General features: G+C 43.3%; 1 protein-coding gene across 2 annotated transcripts in view; it reads left to right on the top strand.

Annotated features, from left to right (window-relative positions):
• Nucleotides 1-21,783, top strand: part of EVA1C (eva-1 homolog C) — a 57,550-nt gene that overhangs the window by 23,172 nt on the left and 12,595 nt on the right. For both annotated transcript variants that reach the window (XM_089512097.1, XM_089512096.1), the window contains exons 2-4: nucleotides 14-210; nucleotides 12,107-12,230; nucleotides 14,511-14,663. In XM_089512097.1, the coding sequence (XP_089368223.1) occupies nucleotides 14-210; nucleotides 12,107-12,230; nucleotides 14,511-14,663 (474 nt within the window). The remainder of the gene's footprint in view (nucleotides 1-13; nucleotides 211-12,106; nucleotides 12,231-14,510; nucleotides 14,664-21,783) is intronic.

Raw genomic sequence — 21,783 nt, 5'->3', positions numbered from 1 at the left:
AAATATTTTCTAGGTTACCTAACCAAACTTCTGCAAAACCACACTGCGTATGCCTGCGATGGTGAACGTTTGAGTCTGCAGTGTCCTCGACATTCAACAATAAGTATCCAATCTGCATATTATGGGCAAGCTTACCAATTGTGTAGCGCACAGCAGCCTGAAGCCTTGATGAGAGAGCCCCTAAACTGTGTGACATCTACTACCTTACAGGTATTGCCTATAGCAGTATTTGTAAAAACATCAGCTTCAATATGTTTAAAAATAATTATTCAGCTGTATCATATAGTTATTAAACTTCAAAGTAATGGACTGGACGAGAAATAACTCTGTGAATTGGTAGTTCTTAAATCTAGGAACTAGGGTCCTGTGCAGACCAGCAGTTTGGGCCGGCCTGGGGGCAGAGTTGGGGCATAGCGTCTACATGACACATGCCCCAGCTCTGTGCCAGGATGCCGTAACACTGCATGGCATGTGGCACCACAGCACTCCTCTGGTGCTGCATCTGCACAATGCAGTGCTGAAGAAGCGCCGTATAGCTGCGGCGGTGCAGCTATAGCACTGTTTTCAGGGAACTAAAAGGAGCTATTTTTTGCGGTTCCTTTTTGCGCCCTGGAAAGGCCAGATCAGGGCTGTGGTATGCAGTTGCTGCGGCCCCAATCTGGGTGTAAAAGGGGCGGCTGCATGTCACCCCTTTGGGGCTTTCTCTACAGCCCCTGAGTGATGTATCCTTAGTAGGGTTGCATTCCCCCTGAAGGAGTAGGTGTTTAGCTCTTTGTCATTGGAGGCTCAAGTGGTCTCTGTGGCTTAAAGCGTTAGGCACCACCTTTGGATTATCCAGTGCTGTCTCCATGGTGGGTGTCACTCATTGTGGGGGGAATGCATCCCCTTGAAGAGCCCAACTGGGTGTCAGTCCTCTTCTGGTTGTCACTTGGTGCAATCCACATCCCACCATAACCTCCCTCCCCCCCCCTCCCCGTGCTTGCACTGTGGGAACCTCCAGATCAGATGACTAAAATACACTCCACATGGGACTGCATGAAGGCTACTCAGAAGCAGCAGCTGGTGCAAAATGCAGCATCTAGAATGCTCACAGAAAGAGGTTCTAGAAACCATGTAAGAATGGTTTTAAAGAAGTGCACTGAATGCCAATACATATCCAACTGGATTCAAGATGCTGGTGATGTTTAAAGTCCTGTTTCAAGGCACACCCCTCCCTTCCCAAGAGCTGGGATCTGCTGGAGGGGCCCTCCTCTGTGCCCCTCCAGTGAGAGCAACATACTGTGTGAAGACATAGGAGTAAGTTTTCTCCAGTCTGGCACACAAACTGTGTACTATCTTCTCCTTGGAGACCCACCTAGTGCAAACATTGGTCTCCTTTCAGCACCCAGTTAAGACATGCCTTTTTATAAAAGCTTTTGGAGCCTGATGACATCACATAATGTATATGTTTTAATTTTATTTTTTTACTCTTCCACTTTTTAAGCTGTGCTATTATCGAGTATACTTTTAGAATGCTTAAATTATTTTTATTGTGTTAAATTTTACTGTCAGTGTTTTACATTTTAATTTGTTCAATTGATCTGACTATAAGGCTGCCCAGAGATCTTATGATATGGGGCAGGGTAGAAATATTATAAATAAATAAAAAGTAAACTAAAGTAAGGGCAAAATCACTTTACTATTTCAGGGTATTGTATCTCAAATATAAATAGCTTTATTGTAGTTAGGAAGATTTAGTAGGCTTGCAGATGAATAGCTTTTAATATTTCTGAGGGACTATTTAACATTCTAGTCTTGTTGCCTTGAGATTTCAGTTCCTATGATCCCTCATCATTAACCATGTTAGCTGGGACTGATGGGAGCTGTAGTTCAAAATATCTAGCAGGTATCAGGTTGGGGAATGATAGTGTAAACCACTATGAGAGTTTGGAGGACCAGTATGATGGACTGCTAAACTAACCTCCCTGCCCACCACATCCTTTGAAAAGTGTGGGGAGCTTATTTGTTCCAGCACAGAGAAAGTGTACTTTAGGCTGGGTCCCTGTAATATTTGAACAACGCCAATTTAAAGTACAATGCCTATTAATTTCTGTAAACATCTTGCTACTTAAGTAAAGCTGTTTGCAGTTTGTTGCAGTTAGGTGTAATAGCACAAATCTTTCAGAACTTGTTTCAGTGTTAGTGTGCTTAGCCATGATTTGGATTTCTGCTGCAAGCCTCACAAAACTGTTTCATCACAAACAATCTGCAATCCAGCCTGGCACACAGCGGGAGGGAGGGAGAAGAGAAGCTGGCTGTATGAGCTGTCTGATTCCCACTCTTGCCAAGCAGAATGGGTCAAGGCAGCCCTGAACAATAAGAATCTCTATTAAGATTCACACCCAATGGTCCAACATTAATTTGTGCCAAATCTACTAGTTTTGATTGAGTTGTTTTGGCACTGAGTTGAGGTCAGTGGACTTCTCTGAAAGGTTAACATCTTTTCAGGCACAGTTCCGGTTCCAACTTCCAAGCAGCAGCAGGACTAATTTTGTCTAGGATTAACAAAGATTACTAATAATGTGTATTCTGAAACGCTGAGCACTGGTCTGTTCAACAGTACATAAAAAGAGGGCTTTGTTTTGTCCCCCATGCTATTTAACACACATATGTAGCCATTGGGAGAGGTTGTCTGAAGGGTGAAGATGCAAGTCTTGCAGTTTGAGTGTTCCAGGTTCAGCACTGAGCCTGGATGCCCAGGCTTCTTACTGGCTGAAAGTGCATTTCTATTGTTAAAAGCTAATGTATCAGCCGTGCTTTTACTTGAGATCTGGCCACAGTGAAAGATACCGCTTGGATTACTATAACTTTCCTTCCATGGGGCTGCCTTTAAGGACTGTTTAGAAACTCCATTTGGCCAAAAGAGCTGTACACAGACTGTTGACAGTGGCTGGTTACAGGGAGAACACCATTCCATTATTACAACCATGCCTCTCAACATTTCACTGATGGATATCGGGATGCATGTGACAAAGCAATGTCACAGTGAGGTCAAGTTGTGATGGCAAAACTTGTTAATGAGGAAGGACACACAAGCTAGGAGATGGTGCAGCAGTTTGCTTTTGCCTGAGCCTGCTGGGAAGGGCATTCTGCCCCCTCCTCTCTGCCCCCTTACCTGCTGAGTTACCTGGGTGAAAACTACTTTTGCATTTTGAACTCATTTTGCAGCGACTGAAGTAAGCAGGTGGCAAAGAGGGAAACTAGGAGGTAGATGGACATTTTTAAAGCTTCTGAAGTAGCAGGATGACAGATGAATCAAGATAGTCTCTGACAAATAAGGACAATTGGAGAGTATGAACAATAACTATGCTGGCTTCCAGTCTGTTCTGGGCACAATTCAAAGTGCTATTTTTGATTTATTTAGCCCTATATGGCTTTGGTTCAAGCTGTCTGAAGGACCATATTGTCCTATACAAGTCTGCTGAGGCCTGAGAGACCCTTGTCTTGGTTCCATTAACCTCACAGGCCCTTCTGCTAGAGAAGAAAAAGAGGAAGAGCATGTTACACATAGGTTGATTCAATCAAAGAGACCACTACCTGAGTTTGCAAGACCTGAATGGGGCTATTGATGACTGGGGCTTTTGTTATTTGATGGCAATAACAAGAACAAATTTAATTAATTAATTAATTAATTGAATTTAATTTATATCCTGCCTTTCTGCCACTGCAGTTAAAGTGGAATCATAGTGTTATCATTGTGTAGTGTGAAAGGTCACCTGATATATCTGGCTAGAAGATGACAGATGTGAGAACCAAACATATTAGATCTCCTGGCAGAGAGAATAGCTGTTTCATTTGCTCTCAGCAGCCTGACAGAATTATTATAACCATAACCATCAAAACATTGGTGATAGATTTTGATTGTATCCTTGAAATAAATAAGTAATTATAATGTGCAAGTGATTCATTGCCAAAAATACTGCATTGAGTACATATTAATTCAGTTATAATTACCACAGTGTCAAGTGTAAGAGCACTTCACTGTTTTCTTTGCAGCTTCTAGTAGGATTGATACACATAATTTATCACCATGATCCTAATTACTATGAAATCTTAGTGAACAAGTGGAAGATGCATTTTCTAAGGTTACAAGATATGGCAATACAGTTCACCTGTTGTGAAAGAGAGAACTGGAAGTCATTATTACGAAGACAATAATGTGACAGACTTCCTCAACCATGCAGTAAAGAATATGTGGCACTTCATATGCTGAATGGCAATTTCCTTCATCTAGCCCAGGGGTAGGCAATCTTTTTGAGCAGGGGCCGGGTTGCTGTCCCTCAGACAACTGGGGGGGCCGAAGCCAAAAAGTAAATAATTAAATAATTTTTAAAAATTAAATATATAAATAAACCGGGACAGATGTAGGACAAAATTTTCAAATGGAAGACACTTTAAAAAAAAAAAATGGAGGACACGCGAAAAAAATTGCTGATTTTTTAAAAAATGTTAATATAAATGCATGTTTCTGAGGCTTCTATAGACAATTGCCCCCCAAAGGCCCCGGTGGCAATCGGCAGCAGGACCGGGCTGGGGCCAGTCCCAAGGCCTCACCGGGCCGCATCCGGCCCGCGGGCCACAGGTTGCCTACCCCTGATCTAGCCAGTAAAGCCAATGAGTTGCAATGTAACTGTGAAGATGATCACATCACAATTTGCCCACAGGATAGAGGCGGGATTTAAAACTCAAAGATGGATTTTATTGTACTGTCCATAGCCAGGAAGTATGCAACCTATATGCAACCCGTGCTTCTTGGGCTTCTCACACAGTTTTTTTCAAAGCCACCGTGAGTCCCTATACTGAGAGGAAGGAGAGATATAAATAAATAGAATAATAATAATTTTTTCTTGAAAAAATGTGCAAGAAGCCCAGATTGCATACGAGTTGCATACTGCCTGGCTATGGGGCAGTGTGATAAAATCAATTTTTGACTTTTAAATCCCATGTCTATCCCATGGTCAAATTGCAGTGTGATAATCTCCTGTATCTATAGAGCCCCACATAGTCCCAAACCCAGCCTAACTGGGTGTTGGTAAAGTGTTGGTCTCGAAGTTGTAGTCTGGCACATCTGGAAAATGTTTCTTTATTATTTCTCTTGCTTAAAATTCTTAAATTATTCTAAATTTATTTTACCCATACATTAGCCTATTGTGATATTCTGTCTATGTCTATGTCTTCAAGTCACCTGTCAACTGATGTTCACCCCATGGATTTCTTAGGGTTTTTTAAGGCAAGGAATACGCAGAGGGGATTTTGCCAGTTCCTTCCACTGAAATATATCCTACAGCACCTGATATTTATTGGCAGTCTCCCATCCACGTACTAAAGAGGGCAGATCCTGGTTAGCTTCCAAGATAATACAGGATCTGGTGCCTTTAGAGTATTTATAAGGCAAGCTACAATTTTTTTATTAAATAAAATAAATTAATTTCCATTTGGTGTGCAGGAACCTGTTATTTGCTGAAACACAACTTTATATCCTTACCAGGAAGAGTTGGAGTGTTGTGGTTTAATGTAACATCTGAAGCTTGGAAAGGTCACTTTTTTTGGATTATCCTTCTCAAAATCCACCAGCCATCATGGATTGGCCATGAAGTCTAAGAGATTATGGTAGCTGTTGTCCAAAAAGTAATTCCACCCCCCACCCACCAAACTCTGATAATAACCAAATATGTTTCAGTGCAGCAGCTACAGTGGTGGTTGGAATAATGGTTTCATAAGCATGTCTTGTATATACTACATTGCAGTTGAAAAGTGACCTTTGGGCCATGTGAAAGTACAGTTGTCCTCATAAAAAAATGTGAGGGTCACATCTGTCCTAAGTGTCATTAGCATGACATCATTACTGAATTTTGCATACTCAATCCTTGGGGATTTCATCAGTTTTGCACAGAAGAAAAATTGGAAGCAATTTCATGTTCTGATTTTTTTTTAAAGACCAATATAATTTTTAGAGGTATGTTAGCTTATCAGTCAGATGAAAGACACATGTTTGGCTTTGTCTTGTATAAAAGGCTCACGAATGTTCTCATATCTAATGCAATGTCCAAATTGTTCGGAACAATCTCTGATGATCTCATCCTATCTTTTTTCTCTGGAACACAGAGATAAGAACAGTGTTATTTTGCAGAAAGAACAAACAATGTTCTTCTGGAGTCTTTCACTGAAGAAGAAGATTTATATCCTTCCAAATCCCATAATGATCTGACCATCTCCAGTTTTGAGGATATTAATGAACCTGGTCTTGTTGCTTAATCAATTCCTTGTCAACAATGCAGTCATTAATCACCTATTCAGAAGAGTCACTAGGTTCAGTTGACGTGGTCTCAGGTACCTGAGTACAGGCTTAGATTAGTCTTGCTAAGTTTTCAAAATAGCAATACAAATGGTCAGAATTCATGATATGCATGGTTGATAGTCAAGACATTTGTGTTTTACCTGAATACCAAATTAAAGTACTGATTTCAGTTAACATAGGTCGAAAACACACTGCAGAAATAATCCAGTTTGTAACCGCTTTAGCTGCCCTGTCTGAATGCTGGGGAATTCTGGGAACCATAGTTTTGTGTGACATTTAAATAATAATAATAAAATAAAATTTTTATTTATACCCCGCCCTTCCAAACGATCAGGGCGGCTTACAAGAGCAGCAAAGTGCAAACATTATACAAAGTTAAAAACAGCCAAGACCATAAACATAATAACAATCCTTAAAAACAATAAAAAGCCCCTTAGCCCAACCTCTCGGCCACGAGAGAGGAGGGAGGCCCGTAGGATATTTAGTCGGGGAATGCCTGATTAAATAGGAAGGTTTTAAGACCCTTCCTGAATTGGGCCAGGGTGGTAGATGAGCGGAGCTCCATGGGCAGCGTATTCCAAAGGGCCGTGGCAGCTGTGGAAAAGGATCTTCTGGCAGTAACAGCCAACCTGGCCCCAGGCACCTTCAGGAGTTGCTGCCCAGATGTTCTGAGGGTGCGAGGCGGAATGTACGGGGAGAGGCGGTCCTTCAGAAAACCTGGGCCCAAGCCATTTAGGGCTTTATAGGTAATAACCAACGCCTTATATTGAGCTCGGAAGCGGATGGGCAGCCAATGGAGATCTTTAAGCACAGGTGTTATATGGCTGGTCCTGGGGACACCAGTGACCAGCCGCGCTGCCATGTTCTGCACCATTTGCAGCTTCCGAGTTTGGTATAAGGGTTGCCCCATGTAGAGTACATTGCAGAAATCCAATCTCGAAGTTACCAGAGCATGTACGATGGTTTCAAGGTCCCTCTGGGCCAGGTATGGGCGCAGCTGGCGAATCAGCCGAAGCTGATAACAGGTACTCCTGACCGTCGCATTCACCTGAGCAGTCAGGTGAAGGGACGAGTCAAGAAGCACCCCCAGACTGCGCACGGAGTCCTTCACGGGGAGCGTGACCCCGTTCAGGACAGGTGGAACCACCACCATTCCTGGACCAGGGGAACCTATCACCAGTACCTCCGTTTTCTCTGGATTAAGTTTGAGTCGGTTTTCCCTCATCCAGCCCATTACTGACTCTAGACAGGCCACGAGAGGAGAGACGCCATCCCTGGTCACTGCATCAGTCGGAGATATAGAGAAAATAATTTGGGTGTCATCAGCATACTGATAACCCCGCGCCCCATGTCTCCGGATGATCTCTCCCAGCGGTTTCATGTAAATGTTAAATAGCATGGGAGACAGAATGGCTCCTTGAGGGACCCCGGTTTTAAGGGCCCGCTCGCTGGAGCACACGTCTCCCAGCTGCACCATCTGGGACCTCCCAGAGAGGTAGGAGCGGAACCACTGGAGCGCAGTGCCCCCGATTCCCACCTCAGCCAGGCGCCCCAGAAGGATACCATGGTCTATGGTATCGAAAGCCGCTGAGATGTCCAAGAGCACCAACAGGGACACGCTTCCCCCGTCAATGCTCAGACGGAGATCATCGACCAAGGCGACCATGGCCGTCTCAACCCCGTGACCCGCCCGGAAGCCAGTTTGAAATGGGTCCAGATAATCCGTTTCATCCAAGATCGCCTGAAGCTGGATCGCAACCGCCCTCTCGATCACCTTTCCCAAAAATGGTAGCAGCGAAACAGGCCGATAATTATTATGAACCAGGGGGTCGAGGGAGGGCTTTTTTAGGATCGGTCTTACTATGGCCAATTTAAGATCCGATGGAAATTGCCCATCCCTGAGAGATGTATTAATTATCCGGCGTAGCAAAGACGTTACCGCCGGTCCCCCCTGGGCCGCCAACCATGAGGGACAGGGATCGAGGGAGCAGGTCGTCTTCCGAACACTTCCGAGGATCTTGTCCACATCCTCGGTACTCACCAACTCAAACTGATCCAGTATAAGATAGTCCACAGAGGCTCTGGACACTTCTACCCTAGGTTCTGCCAAAACGTCGGCGTTCAGACCTTCGCTTATACGAGAAGTTTTATCCACGAAAAAGTCGTTAAACAAGTCACAGCAGGCCTTAGAAGGTTCAAGGATCTGGTTCAGGGTGGGAGGGAGCTGAGTTAGCTCCCTGACCACCCTGAACAACTCTGCCGGACGCGACTCCGCGGACGCAATACGAGCACCATAGAACGAATTCTTTGTTGCTCGTATTGCCTCTCCGTAGTCCTTTAATAGTCGGTCTAGGAGAGTCTTGTCGTCGAAGCAGAGGTGTTTCCGCCAACGGTACTCTAGCCGTCGCAGAACCCGCTTCCTGGCCCGGAGATCTTCCGTATACCAGGGCTTACGTTTGGAAGCGGGCCTGAGAGGGCGCTTGGGAGCGATTCTGTGTATAGCCCCCGAGAGACTGGTATTCCAGATACCGGTAAGGGCATCAACAGAGTCGCCATCATTTCCAACCGTGAGCCCCTCTAAGGCTTCTTGGAATCTCCCAGGTTCCATCAGCCTTCGAGGGTGGACCATCCGAATAGGTCCACCACCCCCGGGGGGGATCTGGGTAGAGGCCTTGATTTTCACCTCTACCAGGAAATGATCCGTCCATGACAAGGGGGAAATATTAACTATTTCCACCCACGGATTTTCCGCCTCCGAACAGAAGACCAAATCGAGAGTATTACCCGCACAATGCGTAGGACCCTGTATCAGCTGGGACAGGCCCATGGCCGCCATGGTCTCCATGAATCCCCGAGCCGCACCAGATGGAACAAAGCTGGCCGTGAGGGAGATGTTGTAGTCACCCAGGACAAGAAGCCTGGGCGTCTCCAACATCAGCTCAGCAATCAGCTGTGTCAGCTCGTTAAGGGAGTCCGCTAATGCACGGGGTGGCCGATACACTAACAGAATCCCTAGACTGTCCCTAGCCTTTAGGGTCAGGTAAATACACTCGATATAGGTGGTCTGTCGGAGGTGGTTCCTGGTGAGGGACACGGTGTTCCTATGTACCAAGGCGACTCCCCCCCCCCGCCCACCTAACCTGCGCTGGTCCTTCACCGAGTACCCGGCAGGCAGGGCCTGAGCCCACACAGCATCCCCTTCAGGCCCCAGCCAGGTCTCGGTAATGCAAGCCAGGTCGCACTTAGAGTCCTCCAGGAGGTCCTGGATGATGTGGGTCTTGTTGTTAATGGACCTGGCATTGCACAGGAGCAGCGACAGGGTTTGTGGCACGGTTGGAGAGACCCTCAGGTCCTTCAGGTTGGGAGGGGGACAGGAAGGCGAGATAGATAAGATGCATCTATCCCGCCTTCCCCTGGAACGGAAGTCCCTTCTCCCACCGCCATACCTCCCCCTGCCCCACACAACCTCTATAGGGGCTCCGCCCACCAAGATGTTATCCCCGGCCCAGGCATCCCCCGCATCTCTATCCTCCCCCCACCCCTCTATGGCTTTATGGGGCCGCTCACACCGGCCCTACCCCCACCGAAAGCACCGCAGCTGGCAGGTGGCAAGTGTCCTCCTGGCCGCAGTTAGCCCGGTGGTGCTGGGCAGGGCGACGCTCCTGGAGGGGAGGCCGGCAAGCCGGTGTTTTAAAGAGCCCGCTGCCACCAGGCTCCCCCCCCCCCTCCTTAAAAGCGCCGCTTTCAAGCAGCCAGAGTCCTCCAAGCCGCTGGAAAAGGCCCGGTGGTGCTGGGCAGGCGGCGAGGGTCCTCCTGACGAGCCCAGTGGTGCTGGCAGGTGGCAAGTGTCCTCCTGGCCGCAGTTAGCCCGGTGGTGCTGGGCAGGGCGACGCTCCTGGAGGGGAGGCCGGCAAGCCGGTGTTTTAAAGAGCCCGCTGCCACCAGGCTCCCCCCCCTCCTTAAAAGCGCCGCTTTCAAGCAGCCAGAGTCCTCCAAGCCGCTGGAAAAGGCCCGGTGGTGCTGGGCAGGCGGCGAGGGTCCTCCTGACGAGCCCAGTGGTGCTGGCAGGTGGCAAGTGTCCTCCTGGCCGCAGTTAGCCCGGTGGTGCTGGGCAGGGCGACGCTCCTGGAGGGGAGGCCGGCAAGCCGGTGTTTTAAAGAGCCCGCTGCCACCAGGCTCCCCCCCCTCCTTAAAAGCGCCGCTTTCAAGCAGCCAGAGTCCTCCAAGCCGCTGGAAAAGGCCCGGTGGTGCTGGGCAGGCGGCGAGGGTCCTCCTGACGAGCCCAGTGGTGCTGGCAGGTGGCAAGTGTCCTCCTGGCCGCAGTTAGCCCGGTGGTGCTGGGCAGGGCGACGCTCCTGGAGGGGAGGCCGGCAAGCCGGTGTTTTAAAGAGCCCGCTGCCACCAGGCTCCCCCCCCCCTCCTTAAAAGCGCCGCTTTCAAGCAGCCAGAGTCCTCCAAGCCGCTGGAAAAGGCCCGGTGGTGCTGGGCAGGCGGCGAGGGTCCTCCTGACGAGCCCAGTGGTGCTGGCAGGTGGCAAGTGTCCTCCTGGCCGCAGTTAGCCCGGTGGTGCTGGGCAGGGCGACGCTCCTGGAGGGGAGGCCGGCAAGCCGGTGTTTTAAAGAGCCCGCTGCCACCAGGCTCCCCCCCCCCCTCCTTAAAAGCGCCGCTTTCAAGCAGCCAGAGTCCTCCAAGCCGCTGGAAAAGGCCCGGTGGTGCTGGGCAGGCGGCGAGGGTCCTCCTGACGAGCCCAGTGGTGCTGGCAGGTGGCAAGTGTCCTCCTGGCCGCAGTTAGCCCGGTGGTGCTGGGCAGGGCGACGCTCCTGGAGGGGAGGCCGGCAAGCCGGTGTTTTAAAGAGCCCGCTGCCACCAGGCTCCCCCCCCCTCCTTAAAAGCGCCGCTTTCAAGCAGCCAGAGTCCTCCAAGCCGCTGGAAAAGGCCCGGTGGTGCTGGGCAGGCGGCGAGGGTCCTCCTGACGAGCCCAGTGGTGCTGGCAGGTGGCAAGTGTCCTCCTGGCCGCAGTTAGCCCGGTGGTGCTGGGCAGGAGAGCTCTGGTGCCACAATAAACTACAAGTACCAGGATTCCCTACCACCGAGCCAGAGCAATTAAAAAGGTCTCAAATGGGATTATTTCTGCAGTGTGTGTAGTTTTGAACTGTTTTAATACCATGATTAATTTATTTTAATCCAATTTTAATGTTCACTTTTTGGCTATACTCTTATTTTTAAATTGTAAGCTGCCTTGAGACTTAATTTTTGGAGAAATTTTGGAGAAAGGTGAAATACAAATATAGCAGCAGCAGCAACAACAACAACAACAACAACAACATGATTGCCAGATTGAAAACTATGGAGAGCCATACTCCTTGTACTTTTCATGGCTGCCTACAAGGGGGCATTTCAGCAAGTTTTGCTTGTCACACAACTAGGTAACAAGCAAAATCTGCTAAAATTCTTGTTTCTGCACAGGAACCTTCTCTGATTTTCCATCTGGCAACCCAAATATCTCCTATAGCAGATTGTGCTAGGGGGTCTCTTGTTTCCAAATCTGCAGTGTAGAACTCAGGCTTTCTTGGGAATCATGTCTAATTCAGACTGTGCTATCATACAAAGTTTTCCTTGGAAATGACTGTATTAGTATTTTAAAGGGTTACCAATGTTTCTAGTAACAAGTGGATGACAGCTGCTCTGCCCAGATCTTAATATGTCAGAGTTTGATTTGTTGTAGTCTTATCTGTTTTTCAAGACAGCTTTTTTGCTCATTGTTTTTAGAAAATACTGGATGAATGCCAGGACCTGAGAGCCTGCCAGCTCCTTGTCAATAGTCGGGTTTTTGGCCCTGATCTCTGTCCAGGAATCACTAAATACCTCCTAGTCTCCTTTAAATGCAAGCCTAGTAAGTAATTTGTAGAACAGGCAAGTGTCATTTTTGCATGTGTCTCCTGCTTTTTGTTTTGATTGTTGTGCTGACATAGAAATCTTTGCATGTATCTGAGTAAATCACCAAACTAGATTGTGGGCTGCAGTGGCTGCAGCTGTTTCCCTGACAGCGAGAAAGACCCAACAAAACCTTCAGAGTGGAGGGTGTGTGAAGGGATTAAAATAGAACCTCAGTCATTATGATCCACAGATGTGCCTGCAGGTGATGCGGTGTCTCACTGTTGCCCTTAGCAATATGACCCAGTGATACACGAGCAGCATATATCTGTTTATCTTATGAAAAATTATTACCCTTTTATTGTTGGTGGGCTTTTAATTTAAAAAAAAAAGACTTGGTCCAGAACAAACATAAAAAGATGCATTAAATTCGATCTACAAAGAAGAGAAGCTGAATTTGCTCTGCTAGGTATTACTTTTGCTGGCAATAAATACTCCTCAGAATTACTGTAATATGCATTCCTGACCACTGTATATTAGCCTGCCTGTTATTTCTACCACGTACATCCTCTTTTCAAAGAGAAAGCCATGTTAGTTAGCATCAGCATATAAGGAAATGGATTGCAATACATGAAATCTTCTGCCAAAATAAATGAGTTAATCTTAAAGGTGGCATGAAACTCCTCTTCCCTTCTTTCCTTCCCTACTCTTTTATATTTCCTCTTTGATTCCCTTTACTAGTGAGAGAAAGAAATCATTTATCACTGCATGGTGCCACGTAAATAGTTCATTCTTGTTGTGCTCCTTCAAGTAATTTCTGACTATCAGAAACTAGCATCCTATCACAGGGTTTTCTTAGCATACTAGGGACCCAAAGTAATTTAAAATTTCTCTCTCTTTCCCTCCTCCCCTGTCCCCCTTTCCATTGTAGGGCCATACAGAAAATGAACTGGCTGGGGTGTACTATATCATTCTTATGCTTGCAATGTTTTGAAGTCAAGTGAAAAAGAGATATGAGGAATAAATAATCCCTCTCCTTGAAACAGTTTTGATATGTTCAGCTTTATTTGTAATAATAATCACTTCCTCAATATTTTAGAGGAGATTTTGAGGGTGCAGAGAATTTGAGGGGAATTGCCTTATCATACTGTCAATAGAAAGAATGTCATTGGATTTCATTCCAGGTAGTTATTATGGTTCTAGAGAATAATCACAAGTTATCTATTCTCATTCTTTTATGTCAACTTTTCATACCAAAATATGCATTACTTGTTTTTCTCCTAGACAGCACATAAAAGCTTTGGCACAAATATCAAGCAATCTTGGGGAAAATGCCAAGGTTTTCTGAATGATGTTGCTTCTAAAGCTGATAAAAATATGTAAGGTTGTTCTCAATGAAAAGAGAGCCGCATAGACTATTAAATTTCAAATTAAAGATTTATTTTTTTGTTTTGTTTCTGGAACACTGTCCTTAAACACTGTTTCATTTTAATTTCAGTGAATTTGCTTTTCTAATAAATGTGTTTGGAATTGTAACTTTAATCAAAACAAGGAATTCTGTCATCAAAATCAAGCTTGGAAAAGTTACCTTTGTGAACAACCCCAAGAGTTCTGCAGCCAGCATAGCCACTGGTCAGTTTGGCTGGGAATTTGTGGGGGTTGTGTTCAAAACAATAACTTTTCCAAGACCTAAAACAAAATGTCTTGTGGTACCTTAAAGACTTAACAAGTGTAACATGGAAAAAGGTTTTGTGTACTAGAATCCATTTCATATGATTAAGAGAACTTTAGACATCAAAGCTCAAGTGAAAACTTGTTTGGGACTACATTCTAGACCATGCAGAAATATTATTTTCTTTGCAGAAGTGCTGTAATGGGGACTTATTCTATGCAAAATTCACATGTGGATTTGAATTTTCTGCAAAGGTCACAGCTTTTTCAGCACAGAAAATGCTACCTCCTGCAGGAAAAATGCTGTTTTTAGGAAAATTTTGCACAGAATACATCCCGAATTGAGAATAATATTCAAAAACTGCATGGTTTTCAAAGACTTTCTCACAGAGGAAGCAGACTGATAAAATTACACATAGCTTCCTTCCAGAAGAAAAGTAGTGAAGAATTACATTCTTAGTACTTGGAGAACAGCCACCTGCTTTTGGCTGGATCTTTCAAGAGGTATACTCTAACCCACTTCACACCACACATGCTAGTAACAGCAGGACACACACCTATTCATTTCCTTTCATCCCAAAATCTAGTTCCCCTCATAAACAGAACTTTCCTTCTCTTTCCTTTCTAGCTGAATATAAAACAAAATCAGTGTGTGAAAACGAAGAACTGAAACTCCACTGTAAAGAATCAAAATTCCTTAACATCTATTCTGCCTCATATGGCAGATCAGCACATGAGAAGGACATCTGCTCTACAGAAATGGGCCGCCTCCCCCAATTTGGTAGGTTGACCAAGCCTTCATAAATCTGTGAATGCTGCAAGTCTTTTCAGAAACCCATCCTTCTAAATATTTATTTGCTATGTTATCAGGTACGTTCTAAATAATCATCAGTATTTGCTCAGGTTTGGTAATACTGGCATTGCCATGGGAGGAAGCTGTTCATGCATGGCTCCTTCCACTTTACTCAAGAAACATGGGAATGTAAGGACTGTGTGAGATGGTGTGAGATTACATGGGAAGAATCCATCTGCAATATTGGATTCTTCCCACTTGATCCTATCATTCCATTCGGTTTCCTCTGTTCCTGTGTTGTAGAATTGGTATGAGAAGAAGTCAGATAGGAACATCTTGCAGGCTATAGTTGGTAACTGTTTTTGTGCTAGTTTTTTGTTTTCTTCTGTTGCATGAGCATTCTCTGTACATTATTCTAATTATCACAGAGAACATCTCATTCAGTCTGTGAGTCCTCCTAACAAGATCTATCAGTGAAGCACCAATTCTGGGAACTATCATCCAAAGTGCCAACCTCCATCCATTCCTACCGCAACCCAAGTGCTCTGTCCTCTCTCAGTGGCATTTTAGTCAGTCCTTATAAAGCTGTTGTCCAACTGTGGATTCTTTTATTTTTCTCTTTTCTACTTCAGATTTGTTCGGCTCCACTGCCTGCTGTGTTTTAAATGATAAGCTCTTGTTCAGAAACAGAATATAAATGTAGAAAACCAAAGGCATTCCTGTTGAAGTACTAAAACCTTTGCTTAGTGATGCCAGGTCACATTGACTTGGAAAACTATTGTAAAGAATCACAGGATTCAACTGTTAGTTAAACATTAACTCCACATGGGTTGAACAGGATTCAGGGCTTCAGCCAGAGCAAAACATGTTTATGCTCTGGTTGCAAGAATGCAACGGGAATACATTTCTTTAGTAACATTTCAACCTACTGAAAGTCACTAATTTACTCAATGCTTGTTCAAAACCATCTGTGTTCCAAAGAGAACCAGACCTTATGTAGGAATTATTGATGACTTAAGCCTAGTTTCAAGTGCCTAATGAAAGAAAGCAGCAGAAATTCTTGATCAGATTTCTTGTCTCTATATCTAAAAGCCAGGATAAAGGGAATACACACACACATATATATACATACATACATATATATATATATCTCCATCATGACTACTAATCAGTCATATCTTCCATAAATTGATCCCATCCTCTGTTAAAGCCTTCAGATTAACAGCCACCATTACCTGAGGTAGTGAATGTCAAAGTACCACAGTGAAAAGGAACTTGCTTTTAACTGACCTAACTATACCAGCATTCAGTTTCAGGGGATGGCCACAGGCTCTAAATTAAGAGAGTAAGAAGAGGTTTTCTTCTATCTATTTTCTCTACAACTTGTATTTTTGTACACCTCTTATTATGGAGGTTTAGAGGGAAAGTATTACTACTGCCCTTTTTCTCCAATGGAAAGTGACTGGACATCAAATAAATTGGAGCAGAGGAGAGTATTCTCAAAGATAAAGGGAATTAGACCTATACTGTTCAAAGTAGTAGCAGCAGTAGTAGTAGTGGTAACAATGGAGAGAGGGGGTAAAATCCTATATGGAGGAATAAAGTGTTTGTGAAATTTCTTGGGGATTTTTCTCTTGAAGATAAAGAGTGAGATGTCATAAAAATCATAAGGGGATTACTTTCAAAATATCTGGGCCAATTGCCCAAGGCTATCCACTGACTAAAGATTAAACATATTTGACTCTAACCACTGTATTGAAACTGCTAGTACAATATACCATGAATATAAACCAGCCATTAAATGGTTTCAGTTAGAGCTGATTCCAGGTGTGTAAAAAGTATAGATTGATGTGCTGGAAATGTCTGCATATCAGGGCCAGGGATGTAGCCAGGATTTTAGGAAGGGGGGGGGGTCCAGACTAAGTGCCACCATTATAATGGGGCTTGGGCGCGGTGGCACAGCAGCACGTGCCATGCATTTTTCTAACAGAAGGGGGGTCAAGAAAGAACAGCCAAAGCCATCTATCAAGATCTTTCCTTTATTTTTCTTGCCAGCCCAACATTGCCCTAGGAAATGCATCTCCCCTCTGAATGACTGTCTTAGGTCAGTAATGAATTGGATGAGAGAAAATAGTCTTAAGTTGAATCCAAATAAAACGGAGGTACTCGCTATAGGAAACCCTGCACCAGGTATGGAGATTTGTTCAGGAATGCCTGTTATCAGCTTCGGCTGATACACCAGCTCCAACCCTACCTGAAGCAGATGGACCTAGAAACGATTGTACATTCACTGGTAACCTCTCAAATTGATTTTTTAAATGTGCTCTACATGGGGCCACCCTTGTGCCATGTTCGGAAGCTGCAACTGATTCAGAATATGGCAGCCAGGTTAGTCATAGGTAAAGCTAAATTTGACCCTATTATACCTATATTGAATTATTTTCGTTGGCTGCCTATTAGCTTCTGGGTTCAGTACAAGGTGTTGGTTATTACCTATAAAGCCCTACATGGCTTGAGTCCAGCATACTTGAGGGAACGCCTCCTCCCATACAATCCTTCCTGTGCACTCAGGTCCTCTGGGAGGAACCTACTCCAGCCAAAGAAAATCAAGCTGGGTGGTGACTTCCCAGAGGACCTTTTCAGCTGCTGCTCCTAAAATATGGAATCACCTGCCAAAGAGATCTGCCATATTACATCTTTGGAGGCATTTAAAAAGGTGATAAAGACAGATCTCTTCTGGCGGGCCTTTCCAGACTAACTTCCAGCTGAACTAACCAAATTGATCCATTCACTCTTTCACCACTTCTCCTCTTGGTCTCTTGGAATAATTCGACCTGTGTCGATCCTTAGTTACAAAATTTGTAACTAAGTACACTGTACTGGGGATATTGTATTGTATCTTGATGTTTATGTGTAATTTTTAGCAGAAGGAGGGAGGTTTAAGGGAATTAGGGAAGTTTTATTATTGTCTGTATATCTGTTTTATTGGACTGCTGTTACCCGCCTAGATCCTGGAAGGGAGAGGCGGGATATAAATAAATATTTTATTATTATTATTATAGATAGCCATCATGCTGTGCCTGCTGGCAGGGCCAGTCCAGTGTATTACTTTTTCTCTTTAGAATGTAACATTACATTTACTTAACTGATAGAAAGGTTGATAGGCTCAACAGTGCTTGAATGGAATACCTTGGTGAATTAAACAAGTTTGTACAAGTGAACAGTAATGTGTTCCAATAAAAGTGATGCAAAAATAATAAAGGAAATCCATGTTAGCACAAAACGGGGTAATAAAAATTGAGGTTTGGTTGCCTTGACCTAATGATCTGCACAAATTACCTCTTGCCTCCACTGAACTGTATAGCCTGCCAAGTGTTCTTAACTTGGTTTTGTTAGGCTTTGACTTTTTTTCTTTTATGTTCAGTACATTGTCTTTTCAACTAACATTTTTCATTTCAAAATGGAAGCAATACATAAAGGGGCACAAAATTTACAAGAGAATTTATTGACCAGTGGAAATGAAGTACTGTGCTAAATTGAGCTTACCTTAGAAAGCTTGGTAAATGTTTTAGGAGAATGTTTTCAAAGCTATAAATTATCCTAGTTAACATGAAAATACTTGAAAAGAGTTAAGCAATCAAAAATAAATGAAAGGTTCATCATTCCAATGGTTCAATGAAAGGTTGGTCTTAAGGGCCAAACTAGATGCAGTGTTAAATATGTGCTTTCATATCTGATTTTTAAATTTTTAAAAATCTTTTAGGGGGGATGATTTTCACCGAAATTCTGGGGAGATGGTTGTTTTGGAAAATCCTCCTGAAATGTTTCTCCTTGAACAATTGTTGTTTAAAATAAACAAACTAGTTATGTTAAATCCAGTCATACATGTGATACCAAAACCGGTTTAGCCTTCAGACACTAAGATGTGTTTCTATTCTGGCTAGCCCAGTATTTATCATTAATATATTTTGCACACTTTGCTAATACTAATCATTTTCTGGTGACAGTTCAGATCTCTTGGGGTAGTACAAAAACCTCCACCATCTGAAGCTGAAGAACACATACTGCCAAAGGTGGAAAGGCACACAGTTTCCTTTTCATCCCCTTCCTCCTTCCACTCAGTGCCTAGCTCTAAGGAGGAAGGACCTCCTCAGGACAGTTGTCCTCATAAAGCTCATAAATCTTAATTCAACTCATAAATCTTAATTCCCATATATCACTGTAGGAATGGTAATAGTTGTGACATAAACAATTAGCAAAATTAAAATTATACCTTTAAATTATAGTAGTATCATAAATATGCCCTAAATATATTTACATGTAGTTAGTTTCATGTGGTTAAAGTGAAAATTTGTGATATGATTTTTCAAGAAAATTTTAAAAGAATTTTAAATATATATATATTTTAAAAAATTAAATTTATTTTTTAAAAAATCTGGGACATGTCCTTTCTCCTCCCACTGAAGCTTGCCCCACTCACAGCAGCTTTTCAGCATTTCAAAGGGGTAAAGGTGAACATCACAGCCTGATTTTGTCAAAAGGGAGTTACCTGCTGCACCCTTGCACCCCTTATTGATGCCCCTGCTACCACCTGAGGAAGGGATGCATCCTGGTTCATGGGCAGACTGCTCCTAGGTTCTGTTTACAATGTTGTTAGTCATAGACATTGAACATACTTGCAAAACAAATCTCATGGTTCTTATGTTTAAATATTCTTACACTAGAAATAACCCAAAAGGTCCTATTTTAATGGGAAGAATTTTATGAAATTTCGCTCTGTATTACTAAGAGGAGACTATATTCATAAGAACACAAATGGCATGTTCCACTTCGTGAATGTATCAAGGAACATAAAAACATCCCATATACCAGATCAAACATGTGCAGTACCACTAAGCTGTGTACTGCTCTGTGCAGTTCATTGACCAGTCTTTTTTGTGTATGTCTTTTGTATATCTGAGTGTCACCATCTAATAGTATGCTGAAACATAAGAGATAATCTGTGCAAGGCAAGGTTGGTAAAAGACTACATGGCATACTTGAAGGAGAACATAGATACCCAGGGAGAGTGAGTAACAGTTGAGGGAATTCTGTGTTCGACCTAGACTTCTTTGTGTCCCACCGGTGACCCTGTTCAGGTATTAGTGGCTGAGAACCACCACTTTAAAATATCTGGTCTTTAGATCTCTGTCTTCATACTAAGCTTCTTGTTTTATGGATGCTTTATCTGTAATGGAAACTATTCCCACATACTTTGCATGCATCTCACTCTGCCAGTATTTGGACATGCTTATGATTTTTGTGTTGGGAACCTTGTCACTACTTGAAGATTTCGAAGATTCCCTACCGGAAATTTGTTGTAGGTAATGTCTGCAGTAGTATGTAATCTCTTTTGCCTGCCTTGATGCAGATAGAAATTCATAGCTAGAGCACCATTTTGTAAAATATTCCTCTTATATTTATGCAGGCATGTATGGTGTGGAGGAACATCTACCAGAGAGTAGGAGATATATCCAGATATATTCAATAATGCTAGGAAGAAATTTTTAAAAACAGAAAATAACACCCTCCCAGAACCCTAAAACTAAATCCTATGGAGAGCTGCAGGAGACGAATAATAGAAATGCAATCTACTTGGGTTAGATGTAAATATGAAACAAAGCTAGGTTATTTATTTATCACTAGAAGCTCAGAGTTGGACTAATTATTCAGTCTTCCCTTCCCACAAGTTTATCCTTAGGAACTGCTCTGTGGTGCTGAAAGAAAGAAAGATCTAGTGAATTTAAGGGTCAAATGAATATTTCACTTTCAGCCTTTCTCATTTTAGATTGAAATCCAAGTAGAAATACTGGCTCCCATTAGTTTCTATTAAAAAGCATGTCACCATTTGAAGGAAGGGAGAAGCAAGGCAATAAATATACTTACTCGAAAAACAATGTAAAAAGGATTATATCTCACTAATAAAAGCTTTTTTAATATTTGACTTTCTTAAAAGCTCTAGGTGCCTGCGTCCAGCACTTTTAGTTGGTTGTCCAGGCATTTCTTGCACTAAGTCTTAAAGAAAAAGAAAAAAAACAGAAGAAGACAGTAAGGAAAATGATACAGCTTAATAAGCATTCTTACTGAGATCTTCTTTTCTTTGTCACAGTGTGTGAGTGTCGAGTAGCTGTAACTTTGCCATTAGTCCTATGTGTTCTTGTAGAATGGAAAGCTTTTGTGCACTACAGAAGAGACAGCAAAATCAGTCTGAAAATGGGAGAAGCTGTCAGAGTGGAAAAGGCTCATTAAACACTATGCAATTTATGGCTGAGCCTCTCTGAATAATTTGCATGTCAAAACAAGTATAAAATAAACCTAATTAGTACCTTCAAAGAACTTTCCTTGAGGAACAACAGGCTCTGGTCTGTTAAACAGCAGCTCAAGTCAGAGCTGATATTTTACAACTGTGCTTTGGAAATAGTTTGATGGCATCCTCTTTTTAGTTCCAACAGGGTGCATGTCCATGACATTAAAACCACCAAGCACTATTTTGGCACGCTAGTGGTTGGTAACCACTAATCACAGAAGAGAAGCAGAGGATTAAAAGAGCTTAGTGAATGAACCATGTTCTCACTCTTCAAGTGATTGCAGAAGTTAGGCAGTTTCAGTCTTTATCCTGTCTCTTACAATCTGCCTAAAAGTCTGCACATTTCGACCTTGAAACAATTACTTTCTGAAACTTTCTATATACATTAAGATTAACACCTTCTAGTCAGTGCTGCACACCATGCAAATATGGACAAGCTGCTAGGACAAGTAAGGAAGGCAACGTCTTGATCCCTGTCCTTGGTTGGTTGTTACCTTTAAAGTCCTACATAGTTTGGGTCCAGGTTACCTATGGGATTGCCTCCTCCTGTATAATCTGCCCATACACCCAGGACTATCCAGATGTTTTTTAAGTTATGAATTTTAAATTATGAATATTAATGTATGAACTGATGGTCGGAATATGTGTTGGTCTTATATGTTCTTTTAAAAGGATGTTATGTGTTTTTAACTGACGTTATGTGTTGTATTTCGATCTGTTGTTTTTCCATGCCTCGTTCCATAGGGAGGGGCGGGTAAGAAA

The sequence above is a fragment of the Sceloporus occidentalis genome, unplaced genomic scaffold (assembly GCF_023333645.1).
Source record: "Sceloporus occidentalis isolate IW3139 unplaced genomic scaffold, rSceOcc1.0.p SCAF_2, whole genome shotgun sequence".
NCBI classification, from domain to species: Eukaryota; Metazoa; Chordata; class Lepidosauria; order Squamata; family Phrynosomatidae; genus Sceloporus; species Sceloporus occidentalis.
This window is presented reverse-complemented; position numbering and strand designations above follow the sequence as displayed.